Genomic DNA, 15,111 nt, shown 5'->3' on the forward strand with positions numbered 1-15,111 from the left:
AAAACGGATAATTCATTCTGAAACACACATGGGCGCAGACATGTGTTACGACGTAGATGCACCCGAACGGGCACTGCGACGTGTACGCGCTTTCGTACTTGTCAGTGGATTACAGCTATGACATTTCTTGGCTTCACGTAGCTGTGCTTGAAGAAGGCGGACAGCCGGGTTCCACTGGTTCCGCGATTAGTAAACAGTGCAGCAGCTGCGAACTCATTGGTGAACCTAGCTCTGTTCGATGTTGTGACTGGAATTTGTCGTTTGTGTTTTGTGAGCTCGAACAGTTTGTATCAGCTCGTGTTTGTGTTAGCCCCTTTATGGCAACTGCACCAGGTAGGGACACGTATCTTAGGAAATTGACTGACGGTTTCGACAGCCGTTTTAGCAACAAAATGCCGACAACGTTTCATGTTTGCAGGAAAAAAAAAGCGTGCTGTGTATGTGAGAAGCCACATAATGGCACGTGAGAAGTTTCACGTACGATTTCTCGATGTGCAACACCGTCGCCGACTTTATGGAACGACGACGAACGTACAACGAAATACCAATCACATTTTAAACTTTGTGATATTCTGTACATTTCCAGAAGTTTTCTTTAAATCGCACACTCTCATATCATGCTGCATCATGGCAACCGCAGAAAAATGGAAAGGCGCTCACATGCTTATTTTCCCTACAATGTAGTTGGTTGTTTTATTCATCTAAAATCGGATAGCTCGATGGAACAAATGAGCGGCTCTTCTACATAGTTTACTGAGGTCCGTCACCACCCACACTTATGGACAACCATACGTCCATACGTAAAATGGTCCCACGGAATGGGGAGCTTTCCCACCAAGTCCTGTTGTTTGCGTTGCAACGCTTGTGTTCTTTCTCGAATTTCTTTTTCGTGCGCTGCCTCAGTAACGGACGTTCCTGCACCTAATGCTTACCTGCCTGTACATTGAGCCATGCTCTAAGTAAGCCTGCTCATCTGCTCTCTGGTAACATCTCCGCGGACCTAATGCGCTCATGGACTGCAGTCACCGTGTACCCTGTTCAGCTAACAGCTGCTGTTTGTGAGTACAACTGTGCGGCTTGTCAGTTTCCTTGCACACACTCTACGACAGGTGTCAACAAAGCTTTCAGAGGCCGTATCCTCATAGATGAACTTCATTGCATGAAACAATATGTGGCATACATTACGCCAAATGATAATTATTGCTGTTGATCAAGTTACACGTTTTGTGGAAATTAGGAGCGCGAAAGAGCGATTCAAAATGTGTTAGCGGTGAAGTCACATCTTGAGAGTGCACATTTTACTGCATCAACTTTCCGTCATCAAGTCACTCATTTGTACAAGTACTCATCATTTTCATTTGCATCACCAAACCGCTGGATCAATTCATTCCACTATTTAATTTACAATCATTAGCATATGGCACAAGCGCAATAGTTTCTAGAAAATGTTCAGAGCAATGCAGTCGGCGCTTTCGCAATGAACACCACCCGCTAAAGTCAATATATGAATTAGCAAAATACTTTCAAAAACAATGTGTTCAGCGGCGTAGTTTTCCTGGCACTGCACAAAGTCACCCGTAGATGAGGATAAATCATCCAGCGAGTCTCAGTAACACGTCGTATATCACACAGCATCATGCGCAGCAGGTAGAGGTCGTGTCCACTTTAGCAGTGCCTCTGGTGAGCGGTAGAGGAAGAGAAGCTTGGCGAACAGGTCCTCTTCGAGAAGTAGTTCTCTGCTCTGCCTCACAAGGTAGATGTCGTGGCATAGCTGTAAGATTCTGTCCACGTTAGGTGCATCATCGAGCATAATGTCAAATGCAGAGGTCGCCCAGAAACCGCGCAGCAACTGTGATATCAGGACCACGAACGTTGTGTAAATGCCTATGATCCTGCAAATAGGAAAGAAACATCGAAATGCAGCCGCTTTGTATGGTTTTCAACTCATTCCATTCACCACGTTGATAGAGCGCGATCTAATCCATAGTCTCTTTCATACAGATGCAGGACATGCAGACTCAGAGCCGTTCATGGTGAGAGTGCGGCCATTTGGAGGAGCCTGTTCTGAAGAGAGCGATTTGAGGTCACGCGTTGGGCGGTACAAAGGCCAGCGCCGCAATTTTAAAGCGGACCTTGAAATGACCCCATCGCTATCCCAGCCAAGTGGGTGGAGCGATGAGGTGTGTGAGAGTCGTTCGCTACAACTATTACTTTAATTGCAACTTCTTTTTTCAACAACGAGGTAGTAATCCCACTACCTTTTAAATTTGTTACGGAACAAGTACTTCCATGGATGGTAGAGTGCACTTGAAACGATACTACTAATTTCACAGCATGACGACGACCTTTTCACCACACACATTTCTTACATGAGCTGTACAAAAAGGCTCTACGTGCATCCATATGTTCTGTAATTTCACTCATGAGTTCTGTCACGGTGTTGCTGAATGAGGTCAGGGCTTTCGCAGCATACTCTGGATTCTATAGCTGAGGAACCTTGCGGCACTGAGTCATATACAGGTATTCTCAATGCCAGTTTGGATAAAAAGCGACAAAAACCTCGGATTCCTTGTCATGCGCCACTACCGCGTACGTAATCTTCTCACCCTTCACTTGACGCACTACTACTGCATTACCTTGCCTATATAAAATGGAGAGACGATGGCCTGCTGTGGATGCGGAATATAAATGAAAACACTATACTAGTAAAATATAGCTGGGTAGTCTTTTGTGTAGTGCATTGTGTAGTGATTAATAATTGGGGGTTTACGTCGCGAGACACCTGAGATCATGAGCGACGCCACAGCGGTCAGTCTGTGGCTTGCTTTTGCCCACCTGAGGGGTCTTTAACGTGCGATGAAAGCTCATCACACGGCACCCCGTATTTAACGTTCCTCGCGGAAGACGGCGTGTCTAAGCAACTTGTATCCTGCCACCAAGCTGCTGGCGTCCTCGGCCGGGATCGAACCCGCGATCTCGGGATCACAAGGCGAACACGGCACCGACTGTGCCACCGAGGTCGGTGCGTTGTGTAGTAGTATAGTAAAGTGTCGTATAGTAACGTAGTTTAGTAGTAAAGTAGTTTTGATGAGTAATGGTAGTGGGGAACTGCGTTCCCTTGAAAGCCGGGTGTGAATATCGAAATTTCGCCGCTTTTTGTTTAATAACGAGCACCAGTATCACGTCACGTTAATGTCGTAACGGGTACTAACACAGCTCTGACGCCACAGCGATCCCACATTTCCGTGTGGCGATAAAATAAAAAAAAAGCCAATCAGAAATTCCTCTGCTCTGTCCTTGTAATGATGTGACCTTGGTCATGCCTTACGAGGCTGCCATGGTGTGCGTAACGATTCTCGAAATCATAGCTGCTCATTCTCTATCCCTCATTAGGTGGTTCAAAGAACGGTCCAAGTCAAATCGAGTGGCGCCGATATTTCCACATCTACTTTGGTCTACCAACACCCAACCATGGTGTTATTTGCTTTTCGCCTCTAGGTATGTGTACTTCGTTCCACACTCTCCAACAAGCGAACAACACCACATCGTTAGCGGAGTACTTTATAGTAATTCAGTAGAGAGTTTTAGATATGATGTGTGAGAATAGAAAAGCTACAAGTGGCAAGCACCATAATGCACGCATCAGCCGCTTTCTGCGCATGGATCATAGGATAGGGTTTTCATGACGCAGAGCAGTGCACTTTGTCAGTAAAACCAGTTTTATAGGTAGAAAGCGATCAAAATCAGTGCTGCACCTCTGTCCTTCAACCGGAGCACTGCACGAGCTCGGGCTTACCGGAGAGCCCGACCCAGCCCGTGGGCCAGGCCGGGTAATGCCTTCTTTCTGTGGGCCTCGGCTGGGCTCGAGTTCAACCATTATGGGCCTGGGCCTAGGTCGGGCTCGAGCCTGTGCTGCCCCACTATTGGTTAGCCACGGTCAACTTTTACAGTTCGCTACCGCTTGAAACAAGTCGCCTCTCCCCACTGCAGTGCTGTTGATGATCTAGAGAGCATTCTTCTCCATCGCCCACACTACCAACCTTCCAGTAGACTCCCGCCTCCTCTCTCTCGCAAAATCGCTTGATCCCTGGCCACGTCCAGCACACCAACGCTTTGCCCTCAAGGCTCTCTTCATCTTTCTGAACACCACATGAGTTCGACCCTTATTGTGAAGGGGCTCATTGTTCCATTCCCCGCAGCACCACCAGCAATGGGGTAGAGTATCGCCCCCGGCGATGAGACTCCCCAGCCATCATCCCGTAACAAAGTTGTTGTTGTTTTACAGCCCGCTACACTGGGCCGAGCTAGGTAGACTACAAATTTCATGGGCTCAGGTCGGGCCTGGAAGCCTAGAAATGTGTCGGGCTAGGTATGGAACACTCAGGCCGGCCACAGGCAGGTAAATCAAAGGAAGACCAGGCCATTTGAGCAGCACCGCCCAACTGCAAGTACTCCATAACACTTGTTGACTATTTTTCGAAATGGCCTGACGTCAAGTTATGTTCAAATGGTATGACAGACTCTTTAGGGGTTTCCCCGGACCCTTTTTGCGCGTGAGTGTTACCCTGACAACATCGTCACTGACTATGGAAGTCAGTTCACGACTCATGACTTCGAACGCTTCCTTACAGACGGAGTCATCGCGCATTCATTTTTGATCAGTTTATTATCCTGGCGCAAACGGACTCGTAGAAAGGTTCAATCGTGTACTCAACGTCCACATTCAACTGACCGTTTTGGAATAAGGACCACCTCAAGCAACAGTGACAGAGTGCATCGGCATCTACAGGTGCACCCCACTTGCAATCACTGGTTGTTCCCACGCTGAACTATTGCAGGGCAGAAAGCTACGAACACGACTGGACATCAGAGAGTTACCTTCGCCTATACTTCAGGAGGGTACTGATAAGGCCTGCGAAGGCAATGAAGGACTTACGTGACTGCGTCCACAAGAAGCAACAGGAAAGCAAACTGTATACGAAGTTGCAACGAAGAGCGAAATCCTGAGAGCTCCGTGTAGGCGACTATTTACGCGCAAAGAAGTCAGGACGTAGACGAAATGGAATGTCATCCTACTCGCGCCAATTAAAAATAGTGAGGTAGAAATGAAAACACCTGGAACTACTCGAACTTTACGTACGTCCACATTCGAGCCTTCTAACAGAATACCTCCTCAGTTCACGGACGCGCGGATCTTTTCCTATACTCACAAACGGCCACGGATGCCCGTTTAGCTCCAGTCTCACGCACAGAGGGACCTCACTCGGTACAGACCCCACACTCTTAAAAATGAACTTCACCACATAGCACGCTCCTAGCCAACCATCACCCCGAATGACAACGTTCTCGCCCTAGATTTGTTGAAAACGGGAGGAGGAGCCTATTTTGTGCCATTATGCACGGCACAAAATAGGCTCCTCCTCCCGTTTTCAACAAATCAGGGGCGAGAACGTTGTCATTCGGGGTGATGGTTGGCTAGGAGCGTGCTATGTGGTGAAGTTCATTTTTAAGAGTGCACAGATTCCCACCGCTACTGTCTCAGATTCAGCAACACCAGGGATTGGAAGTAAACTACGCCAGAGCGACGTCTCTATCCTCCTCGAAGGCGACGCCCTTCTACCAAATTTGGAGTCGTTGTTTCTTTTTTACGCTCGCGATAGAAGCAGGTGATGTCAACCTTCTGGCTGCTTTCATCCTCTTACGGTCTTTTCGTTTCTTTCTTTGTATTTTTTTTCTCTCGACATTGTTCACGCCTTCTAAGGGGAAAATATGTTGTCTATATCAGGCTAGCGGAAGGTACCACATTGCTGTTGTCGTGAATAAGGAGAAAGTTGTTGGTGCGATGGCATGGAATGACACGCTGACGATACCATTCCTGGGGAACATAATTTATGTTCCGAGTAAAAAGGCGTCACAGCGTGGCTATGTTTTTCATTATGGAGGTGGTTGCCACGGTTTTCTGTCCGCTTTTATTGACTAAATGCGTCATTGTGCGTTGCCGCAACGCGTTACGTGCGCTAACGTGGGTATATACTTTACTGCATACATACTATATGTCTAGTTACAAATAAGCACGCTTCATTTGAGTATCTTTTGTATGCAAGAACCAGTTTCTTTCCCTTTCCTAAATTTTTTTCCGTCGTATTTTTTTTTTTTTTTTTTGCATATAGCATTGAAAACAGAAGTTTCACCACGTTCTTTATGCAGGCTTCCCGAATACATTTCGAGTCTTATCTTCGGGCCCGTACGGTCGTTTGGCGGAAACGCTGACATGCTCCAAACTAGCTTCCAAATATAAACGATTACGAAGAGAAAACGACTGCGAACTAAAAGGGCCATCGCTTTTTAGAATTGTACGTACCCTTGGTGGGCAGATGTCTTGGAGTACACCTTTTCACAGAAGACGATGACTTTTAGGTGGGGACATGAATATTGCTCGCTGGACAGGAATGGCGGGCTGCACTGTTTCTCGAGCTCCCACCACTCACTGGGGGTGCTCATGTTATTGAACGTGCCGGAGTGGAGACGCAGTGCTACATCCTGGTATTTGAGATCTGGATAATACATGGTTGCCACTTCCAGTTTACCATCCGACAGCGTGAGGTACCTCGGGAGTACACCACGCAATATAACGTCACTCGTTTCATCTCCCGAAATCGCACGTGCGAGTTCTTGCCGCAATGTAGAATCCAACAGTGGTACCACTTGCATGGTGCTTTTGGTGCTTTCTGTTTGAAAGCCAGGGATGTCGTCTGCTATCATACGCGTCAGCTCCCACTTTATGCTCATATGAACCTCCGTTGCCGAAAGGTTAAGCTCTTCAATCAGTCTGTTCCGAGCGGGAGGGCTGATGGTCCAGAAACCTGTGGCATTGCCATTGATGCTCACCACAGCGACGTCTTGCGAATCGTAGCGACTCAGGAATGCCCGAGCGCCGTGTCTTGACTTGTACTTGCTCTGAAATAACAACGTTATAATTGCTGTACGATACTGTTACTGCGTTGCTATAGAAACGAGGTCGGCACAGGAAGCTCTCGTTCCGGAGGGCACAGCGACAAGCTTATTATTTCGCTGTACGACATTCTAAAATGATAATCTATTCTACGTGCTTTGTCGCAGGCATCCCATGTACTCTCGAAAAAAAAAAAAGAACTTCAGCATGATGGAATTTTATAGAAAGGCCATAGCGATCCAGTGGAATCCTCGCGGCCTAACAAGCTCCCTGATTTTAAATCTCATCTACAACAGTACAGATTCCCTTTGACAGCTGTAATCGATGGCATGGCATGGATGCTGCACATCGCGTTAGGTATACGTTCTATCGATCTAACGAATCCTCTGAGAGAAGAACAGCGCTATACGTTCGTAATGACCTCGCTGCTGCACCCATAGGGCCAGTTTGTCATCGCTCTTATGTCACCTGGAAGACGCGCCTTGGGCACAAACTGTTAACAGTCGTCAGTATCTATCTACGTCCCGTGGTACAGGTTCCGTGGACTGACTTCGAACTCTTATTCAGTTCAATGGGATCCCGAGCGCTCGTGCTGGGTGACTTCAATGCTCATCATACGGCCTAGGGAAGCCGTAGGACAGACGGCCAGGATAGGAGGTTGTTGGAAGCAATGGAGAATGCTCACATGTGCTCTTAACAACCGACAGCCAACGTATATGCGATCACCAACGTCACTGGATGTATTAGGTATTTCGTGGTGCTCAGCGGACATAATTCGCTACTTGTCGTGCGCTACCGATGTCGACACCCGAGGTGGAGTGACAACTTTCTTCTATGTATACTTCACTTCGCACGATAGACTGCCTCTCTCAGCCACTACTGGACGAATTTCTTCCATGAACTTGAGGCGCTTTCGTACCGGCCTCCGAACACCTGTGCACATCGGTACGTCCCCAGAGGCCCTCTCGCAAGCCATTCGTTGCGCCATTCAGGAAGCGGTGATCCTGTCTAAAATGGTAACAGGTCACGTCGGTCACTCTCCAGCAATTAACCACCTTAGGGCATTACGTCGACGAGCAGAAACAAAGGCTAGTCGAACAGGGCAACTTCTTGACATTGTTGCATACCACTGGATGAAAGCTAAAGTAACACGAGAACTTAAGAAATAATACCGGAAGCGTTGGCGTAAGTTTTGTCAACACCTTTCACCGTTAGACCTGGCCACAAAGATCTGGAGAACAATTTGATCTCTGAAGGATGCGCCCTCACAAAAGAATCTTATCGCGGCACTGGCTATCGTTAAGGGCATACACGAAAACACACTAGCGGCAGACTTCTCAGTCGTACTAACGACGTCGGCGGCTGCCTCAACGACTGCGGTACACAGCAGTTTTGTTTAGAGCTTGACGGCCAAAATTCACCAAGACTGGCCCCATCCACCGGAGGTTATGGACCGCGACTTCATTCTAATCGAGCTAAAGAGAGCGTTGAAACTTGTGAATGTGGGCTCGTCCTCGGGACTAGATAAAATCACCCATGCTGCACTGAGAAACCTTAACGGGCGATCACTCCGAGCTCTCCCTCATGTCTATAATAAGTCTTGGAAACAGGGATCTCTAACCTTTTACTGGAAGGAGGCTTAACTGGAGGAGGCCTGAAACCAGGCAAACCCCCAAATGCCTTGTCCCATTTTCGCCCTGAGAGCCCGACAAGCTGTGTGGGAAAACAGATAATAATAATAATACTGAAATGGAGAGAATGGCTTTGCATCGTCTCGACTGGTGGCTCGAACAGCAAGGTACGTTCCCTCACGAAATGGCTGGCTTTCGTCGCCACCGAAGCCCTATGGATCCAGTTCTCGATCTCGTTTCTACAGTTCAACATGCACGTGCACATCAGCGGATCCTTGTATCAGATTTCCTAGACATCAAGCGCGCTCATAATACCGTCTCGCACACTTGTATGCTGCACGCCTTGCGCTTTTTTTGGCGTGGCTACTGTGCTTTACAGCCTTCCAATCTTGCTCGGGGTTTGCACAACGTCATTAAATTCTGTTCGGACCCTGTTTGCCCTAAGCCTTCGTCACTGCCTTGGTGTTCCCATAATGGCTGAAACACGCCAAGTCCTGACTGAAGCTGGTGAGCTGGTGGTGGAGGTTCTTCGTGAGCGTGAAACGGCTCGGCACTGCACGCATTCCGTGCACACATGCCCCGTCACCCACTCCTCAGGAAAATTCGACACCGTTCTGCAAGTGATTTCTATCGGGTAGCGCAGAGGACACGCATGACTCTCACTGGCTGCATAGCTAAGGACGTTATACTTGCGGGCGCCCCCTGGTCTCTGCCTGTACAACCCACCTTCGGACGTCTTCTGCACCTCCAGGAACGAAGAGATCAGGTTCCTCCTGAAGTACTTCGAACCCACTTTTGTGCTCCGGTATAGACGCAAAGTTCTCTACCTCTGCCACAGCATAGACCGATGCCGCATCTCGAAATGGCAAGTCCTATGCCATGTCATGTCATACGTTTCTTTCTGCAGCGCATCGTTGATTTTACCCCTCGAGAATGGGTAGTGATCACTGACTCTAAATCTGCACTGCGAGCAATTGAAAACTCTGGCATCCGAGGCTCACCGCACCGTTGGTGACGGATGTGTTACTGATGTGTTACGGATGTGTGACTTACAACCTTGTCTACGGATCTGGGGACAGGCTGGTTCTCCATTGGGTTCTAATCCATTCCGGTGTCCAAGGGAACGAACAGGCCGACACCGCCGCTGAAGCACCTCTCTCGTCTCAGAGGCGTACGCGTATTGCGCTGCTGAAAAGAGGTCGTCGTTCCGTACATCGACGCCTTGTGACCCCTCTGGCTACCCGCCAACGGACCGCTGACAGTCTCCCCCCAGCTATGCTGAGCGGAGTTGATCGAGCGCTCGCATTCCGCATGCCTCGACATACCTGTCGTCAAGATGCCGCATTACTTCATCGAATGCGCCCCGATGTGTCTTATGCAACGCAGTGGCGCTAGCGCTTGAGACAAGTTGCCTCTCCCCAATGCTGTCGCTGCGGTGTTGTAGAACATCTAGAAGCACATTCCTTTCCATTGCCCACGCTACCAACCTTCCCGAACCGTACTCTCCGGATCCCTTAACGAGCGAGACTATCGCCCCCTCTCTCTCACACACAAAATGGCTTCGTCCCTGGCCACATCCAGCCTACCAACGCTCTGCCCTCAAAGCTCTCTGGACCTTTCTGGGTACCATATGACTTCAATTGTTATTGTAAATGGGCTCATTATTTCATTCCCCGCATCACAACCAACGATGAGGTAGAGTACCGCTCCTTGCGATGAAACTCCCCATTCATCATCTCACAATGAAGTTGTTGTTGTGACGATTAACATAACATACATAAGTGTCACGAAAAGTGTTTTCAACAAATGGGGGGGCAGAACGATGTCATTAAGAATCAGGGCTGCGGAGTTGCCACTCTTGGGGTGTAATGATTCTGGAACCATTCCAGATTTATCAGAGCCCGGAATGTGACTGGAATGGAATGGCGGAAACTGTCCTGGGAATGGAATGGGAATGGAATTAGGCTTTTTTTTTTCGCAGGCGGAATGGAATTGGAATGTAACGATCTGGGTGCCACACGGTCAAGAGCGATGGTTTCCTTTGGTTCTAAGAAAAAATAAAATGGAGATTTTCGCTTCACTAGTGTGAGGCCTGCAACCCCGCACCACTTGCACCAGTTAATTTAGTGATAAAACTCCTGTCATGATGATGCTAATGAAGAGGAGGAGGAGGAGAGCCAGATAACCTTGTCTTTGCGCTTTTTCTGTGCTGGGCAATGTCGATCTCCTCTGTAGCACTGCTGGGCTAGCTAGTACGGTTACCGGCCCTAATTCTTTTATCGGTGGAATGGAATGGGGTTGCCAAGCCATTCCAGGAGGGGGAATTGACCGTACCTTTTCATTCCGAGGAATTCAAAGGAATGGAATCGCAAGTCTTCATTCCTCGGAATGTAATTGGAATGGAATGGGTGATCCCATTCCGCAACCATGTTAAGAATTATGGTTGTTTAGGAGTGTGCTATGCTGTCAAATTCTGTTTTAAGTATGTGATTCGACGAAGATGGTAGGTGTGGCGCCTTTTGTATATTAATAGTATTTTTATGCTTGGCATGTATTTGGTGTATTTTTGTATTTTGTAGGAGTCAATATTAGTTGCACGAAAACGGCCATACGACATGCCTTCTCGTCAGTGCACAGACCACAGCGTCATTTTGGTCGGCGCAGGGCGAGGTGTGGTACAGCATCGTAGTGCAATTGTGTATACGAGGGGAACGACAAATAACAACAGATTCCGAGGTCTGGTATTTCTACTGATCTTTCGCGTTATATCCGTCGGTATAAAGGACGTTATCAGGACGGAACGACGTTTTATGCTTTAACGGAATTCAATGCGCGGTTACACGCTTTCACCGGTATCTGCCTCGATACACACCTGCATAATACATACCTTCATACGCAGCCAGGTATCCTGGGACATGGGTTGCAGATCGTCATCCTGAAGGCTGGCCTTGAAGAGCGGCTCATAGTTTCCAATGCGTATCTCGATTTTACACTGAGAAGGCAAAAGCGACTGACCTACGGTATCATACAGTATAGCCTGCGTAAGTGGATACCATATCACTAGCATAATAGCGAACAGGAGGATGCCACCCAGGCAGTACTTCGTCAGCGAATCACGGTTTTCCCCTCGTGGTGTTGGGTAGTCCTCTTCTGCGCGTCGCACACACTTCACAAAGAAGATTTTGGAGAATATGTCCTCCATCTTGAGCCAGTAACTGAAGCTCAAGGTTGTATCCGTCCACAACCAATCCATGAGAGCGCGTAGCTCGTAAAGGAACGGCACCAACATGTACCTGGAATAGAGGTTTTACATCAGATAAGTACAGTACGCTTAATCGAACACTGTAGGCCCATTCCTAGTCTTGTCCAAGCGAGAGCTTTCCAGCTACGTCTTCTTTCGTATGGAAAAGCGAAATAGGCTCAAGACATCATGGTAGGGGGTTCTAAAACCCCCAAGAGGAGAACTATATGCTCCTGGTGTGCCTTCATTCAGAATGTTTGTCACACGTATTGATAATGAGGGGCGTGCGCCACTTTTTTGAACACCCCACATATCGGTTGGCTGTCGCAAAGAGGCTTTTGTCTAGCTCTTTCCCGAACTAACCCGTGTGCACTCTTGAAATAGAACCAAGAACACACTCTTGAAACAGAACTTGACCGCATGGCACGCTCCTAGCTAACCACCACCCCGAATGTCATCGTTCTACCGCGATTGGTTAAAAACGTACGCCTTTTTGTGGCATTCATGCAATTATGGTGGTTTGCCAGAAAAAGGAGTACGTCCGCCCATTCTGTGCAATGAATGACCTTCTGCAAGCGGTATGGTGGATTTCTAGTGTACCTTGTCATTCTGCACACACACACAAAAAAAAAAAAAAAACAGAGCTGCACTACACAACACGCCCGGTAGAAGCCGAATGATTGAGTGAAAGGCGAATGATAGAGTGATTGCTTCCGGTTTGAGCGGAGAGCGGGGCGTATGTCTTTTTTGGGACAATCGAGACAAAGTACACTGTTAAAAGAGAACTTCACCACATAGCACGCTCCTAACCAACCATCATACCAAATGATATCATTCTGTGTCATGATTTGTTCAAAACAGGGGGGAGGCGCCTATCTGGGACAAGATAACCTGTCCCAGATAGGCGCCTCCTCTCATTTTCAACAAATCAATGCACAGAATGATATCATTCGGAATGATGGTTGGCTAGGAGCGTGCTATGTGGTGAAGTTCTGTTTTAACAGTGTACCCACCAGGGTTACGGAGTTGCAACTCCGGACTTGCAGTGATTCCGGAGTAATTCTAGATTTATAAGAGCCTGGAACAGCATTGGAACGGAATGGCGGAAACTGTAACACCCCAGCCTTTCCATTCCGAGGAATTGAAATGAATGCAAAATCTCCATTCCTCGGGAAGCGTGGACTGTTGGGCTAGTTGGTACATGAAAGAACTGATGTTCTGAGGCTGGAACAATGTAGAAGGGACAAATGCATACAAAGCCTCAATTTGCCTAAGAAATTAACGATGAAAGATGAAAGTCACCGAAAAGGTTAGTTAGCTGTAGGACTCGAACCCATATCTTGATGATCAGATGACGCACCCTGGAAGTCGCTGAGAAGACGCGTTACCTTAGCTCAATTGGTAGAGCCCTGGACCGGCAATCCAGAAGATGTGGGTTCGAGTCCTACAGCTGACTAACCTTTTCAGTGACTTTCATCTTTCATAGTTGGTACATGATAACTAAAGATTGAGCAAAAAAAAAGTTTCGTCATGTGCACCCATGCGCTAGAACCCGTGACAGCCAAGTCACATAGATAGAATGACGAAGAAGAAAACCAAGCAATGCGCGAAATGAGATATCTCAAGTCCGGGGGGGGGGGGGGGGGGGGGGCTATGAACTGAGTAAGAATTGTAATTATTTTCCCATTAGAATGATTAATGCCTCTCTGATGCATGTGGAACCACTTCTTATTTCTCCCGCTTCAAGGACCTCTCTTCTTTCAAACTGGACTCTCCACTTCTTTTCAACTTGAGCGTCATCGAAGATCGGAGGAGAGGGAAAACTCCTGCAGTGCATGGGCAGAACCGTGCCTCCCACCGCTTTGAGCGAGGCAGCGTACTCTCTTGGTTTGTCGTTTATACACCTGCATGTCTGCCCCACGCACACCCGGCCGCAGCTAAGCGGGATCCTATATACAACCTCTTCGGCACGGGGAACGAACTGATTCATGTCATGGTCATGGGTCATGTCTCGTGGGGCGTGACCCCCCGTGGTCGTGACCACCTTGGATCATGGGACACAGGGCACCACGCTTATGTGGGGCTGAAAATACCACATGAACTTGCGTGCTACCTTCTTAAGATTGTGTGCGGCCCGCTGTACGTAGGGAACCACCCAAGGTTTGACCTCTCTTTTGCTTCCTAGATCCGGAACCTGTGATCTAGAAAGTGTGCTATTTTTTTTTGCAAAAGTGACACAGCGATTGCACTAAGCAAGGTGCGCGGAAAGCCCGCACTCTCCAGCCGCTCCCGTTGCAAGTCGAAACTGTATGCGAGATCATATGTATGCCGGACTTCAGGGCTCCGATGTCCCCCTTTTCACCAGTTTGGAAGTGCATCCTGGAAGTGGACCTGAAGAAGTGCAACACCTTGCACGAAAGTTCCTGTTCAAATAAACCATAGTTGCTCCTAACCGTTCTCATGTTATCTGTGTAATTCCCTCATCGCGGGCTCCTTGACAGTGTTTTTTCTTCTCCTTTGTCTCTCTCTCTCTCTCTCTCTCATTTCGACGCATCAGTTTGGAATGCGAAGAATCGAAAGGAAAAAGGGGCTTTGTTAGAACTAGGCGTATATACCTAACGTACGTGGTGACATCGATCAAACTTGCTGTTGAGGTCCAAAATCGGAATGCCGTGATGAGGAGGAAGCTCCATGGTAAACTTGGTAAGCTTGAGTGACATGCAGCAGGACTTAAAAACAGACCAAATGTATCTCGCGACAGTTGTCAAACAGTCGTCAGAGTTAAGATGCCGTATGACTGAAAAGGTGTCAGCGGTGGTAACTTCCATCACTACCACCTAGGTTAACATAGCCTCCGATAACGGGTGTAAAAGGGTGGTAAAAGCAATTATATACCCAAATTGCTACAAAAAGGCGTACGCCCGCTTGCTCACCGAATCAGAAGCGGTAACCCTATCATTCGTGGCAGAGAGTGAGGTAGGGGTAGACTTGGCAACCTTTTACGCACAACTTCCGACAACTATTACTTCCTAAAAGGTGTAACTGCTCGACCCTTTTTTTCTGTGAGTGCATCTCCATTCCTCGGAATGTGATTGGAATAGAATGCCTGACTCCATTGCGCAACCCTGGTACTTACAGTATTAAAAGATAGTTTCAGCACATCATAAGCTGCAGGCCAGCCATTGTACGGAGTCATGTCGTTATCACTCCCGCTTTGTGGAGATTATGATAATTAGCATAAGTGCATGAGTGTCACAAAAAGGATGTACGCTTCCCAGCCTAAACAA

The 15,111-nt window shown here is 47.9% G+C and overlaps 1 protein-coding gene across 1 annotated transcript in view; it reads right to left on the reverse strand.

The window, feature by feature from the left end:
- Positions 1 to 1,301: 1,301 nt before the first annotated feature.
- Positions 1,302 to 15,111, reverse strand: part of LOC135374161 (piezo-type mechanosensitive ion channel component-like) — a 77,453-nt gene continuing 63,643 nt past the window's right edge. The window contains exons 15-17 of the mRNA XM_064607175.1: positions 11,471 to 11,876; positions 6,362 to 6,957; positions 1,302 to 1,892 (exon numbers count right to left, since the gene is read on the reverse strand). Of these exons, the coding sequence (XP_064463245.1) occupies positions 1,625 to 1,892; positions 6,362 to 6,957; positions 11,471 to 11,876 (1,270 nt within the window). The 3' untranslated portion in view covers positions 1,302 to 1,624. The remainder of the gene's footprint in view (positions 1,893 to 6,361; positions 6,958 to 11,470; positions 11,877 to 15,111) is intronic.

This window comes from Ornithodoros turicata, unplaced genomic scaffold (assembly GCF_037126465.1).
Source record: "Ornithodoros turicata isolate Travis unplaced genomic scaffold, ASM3712646v1 Chromosome45, whole genome shotgun sequence".
Lineage (NCBI taxonomy): Eukaryota > Metazoa > Arthropoda > Arachnida > Ixodida > Argasidae > Ornithodoros > Ornithodoros turicata.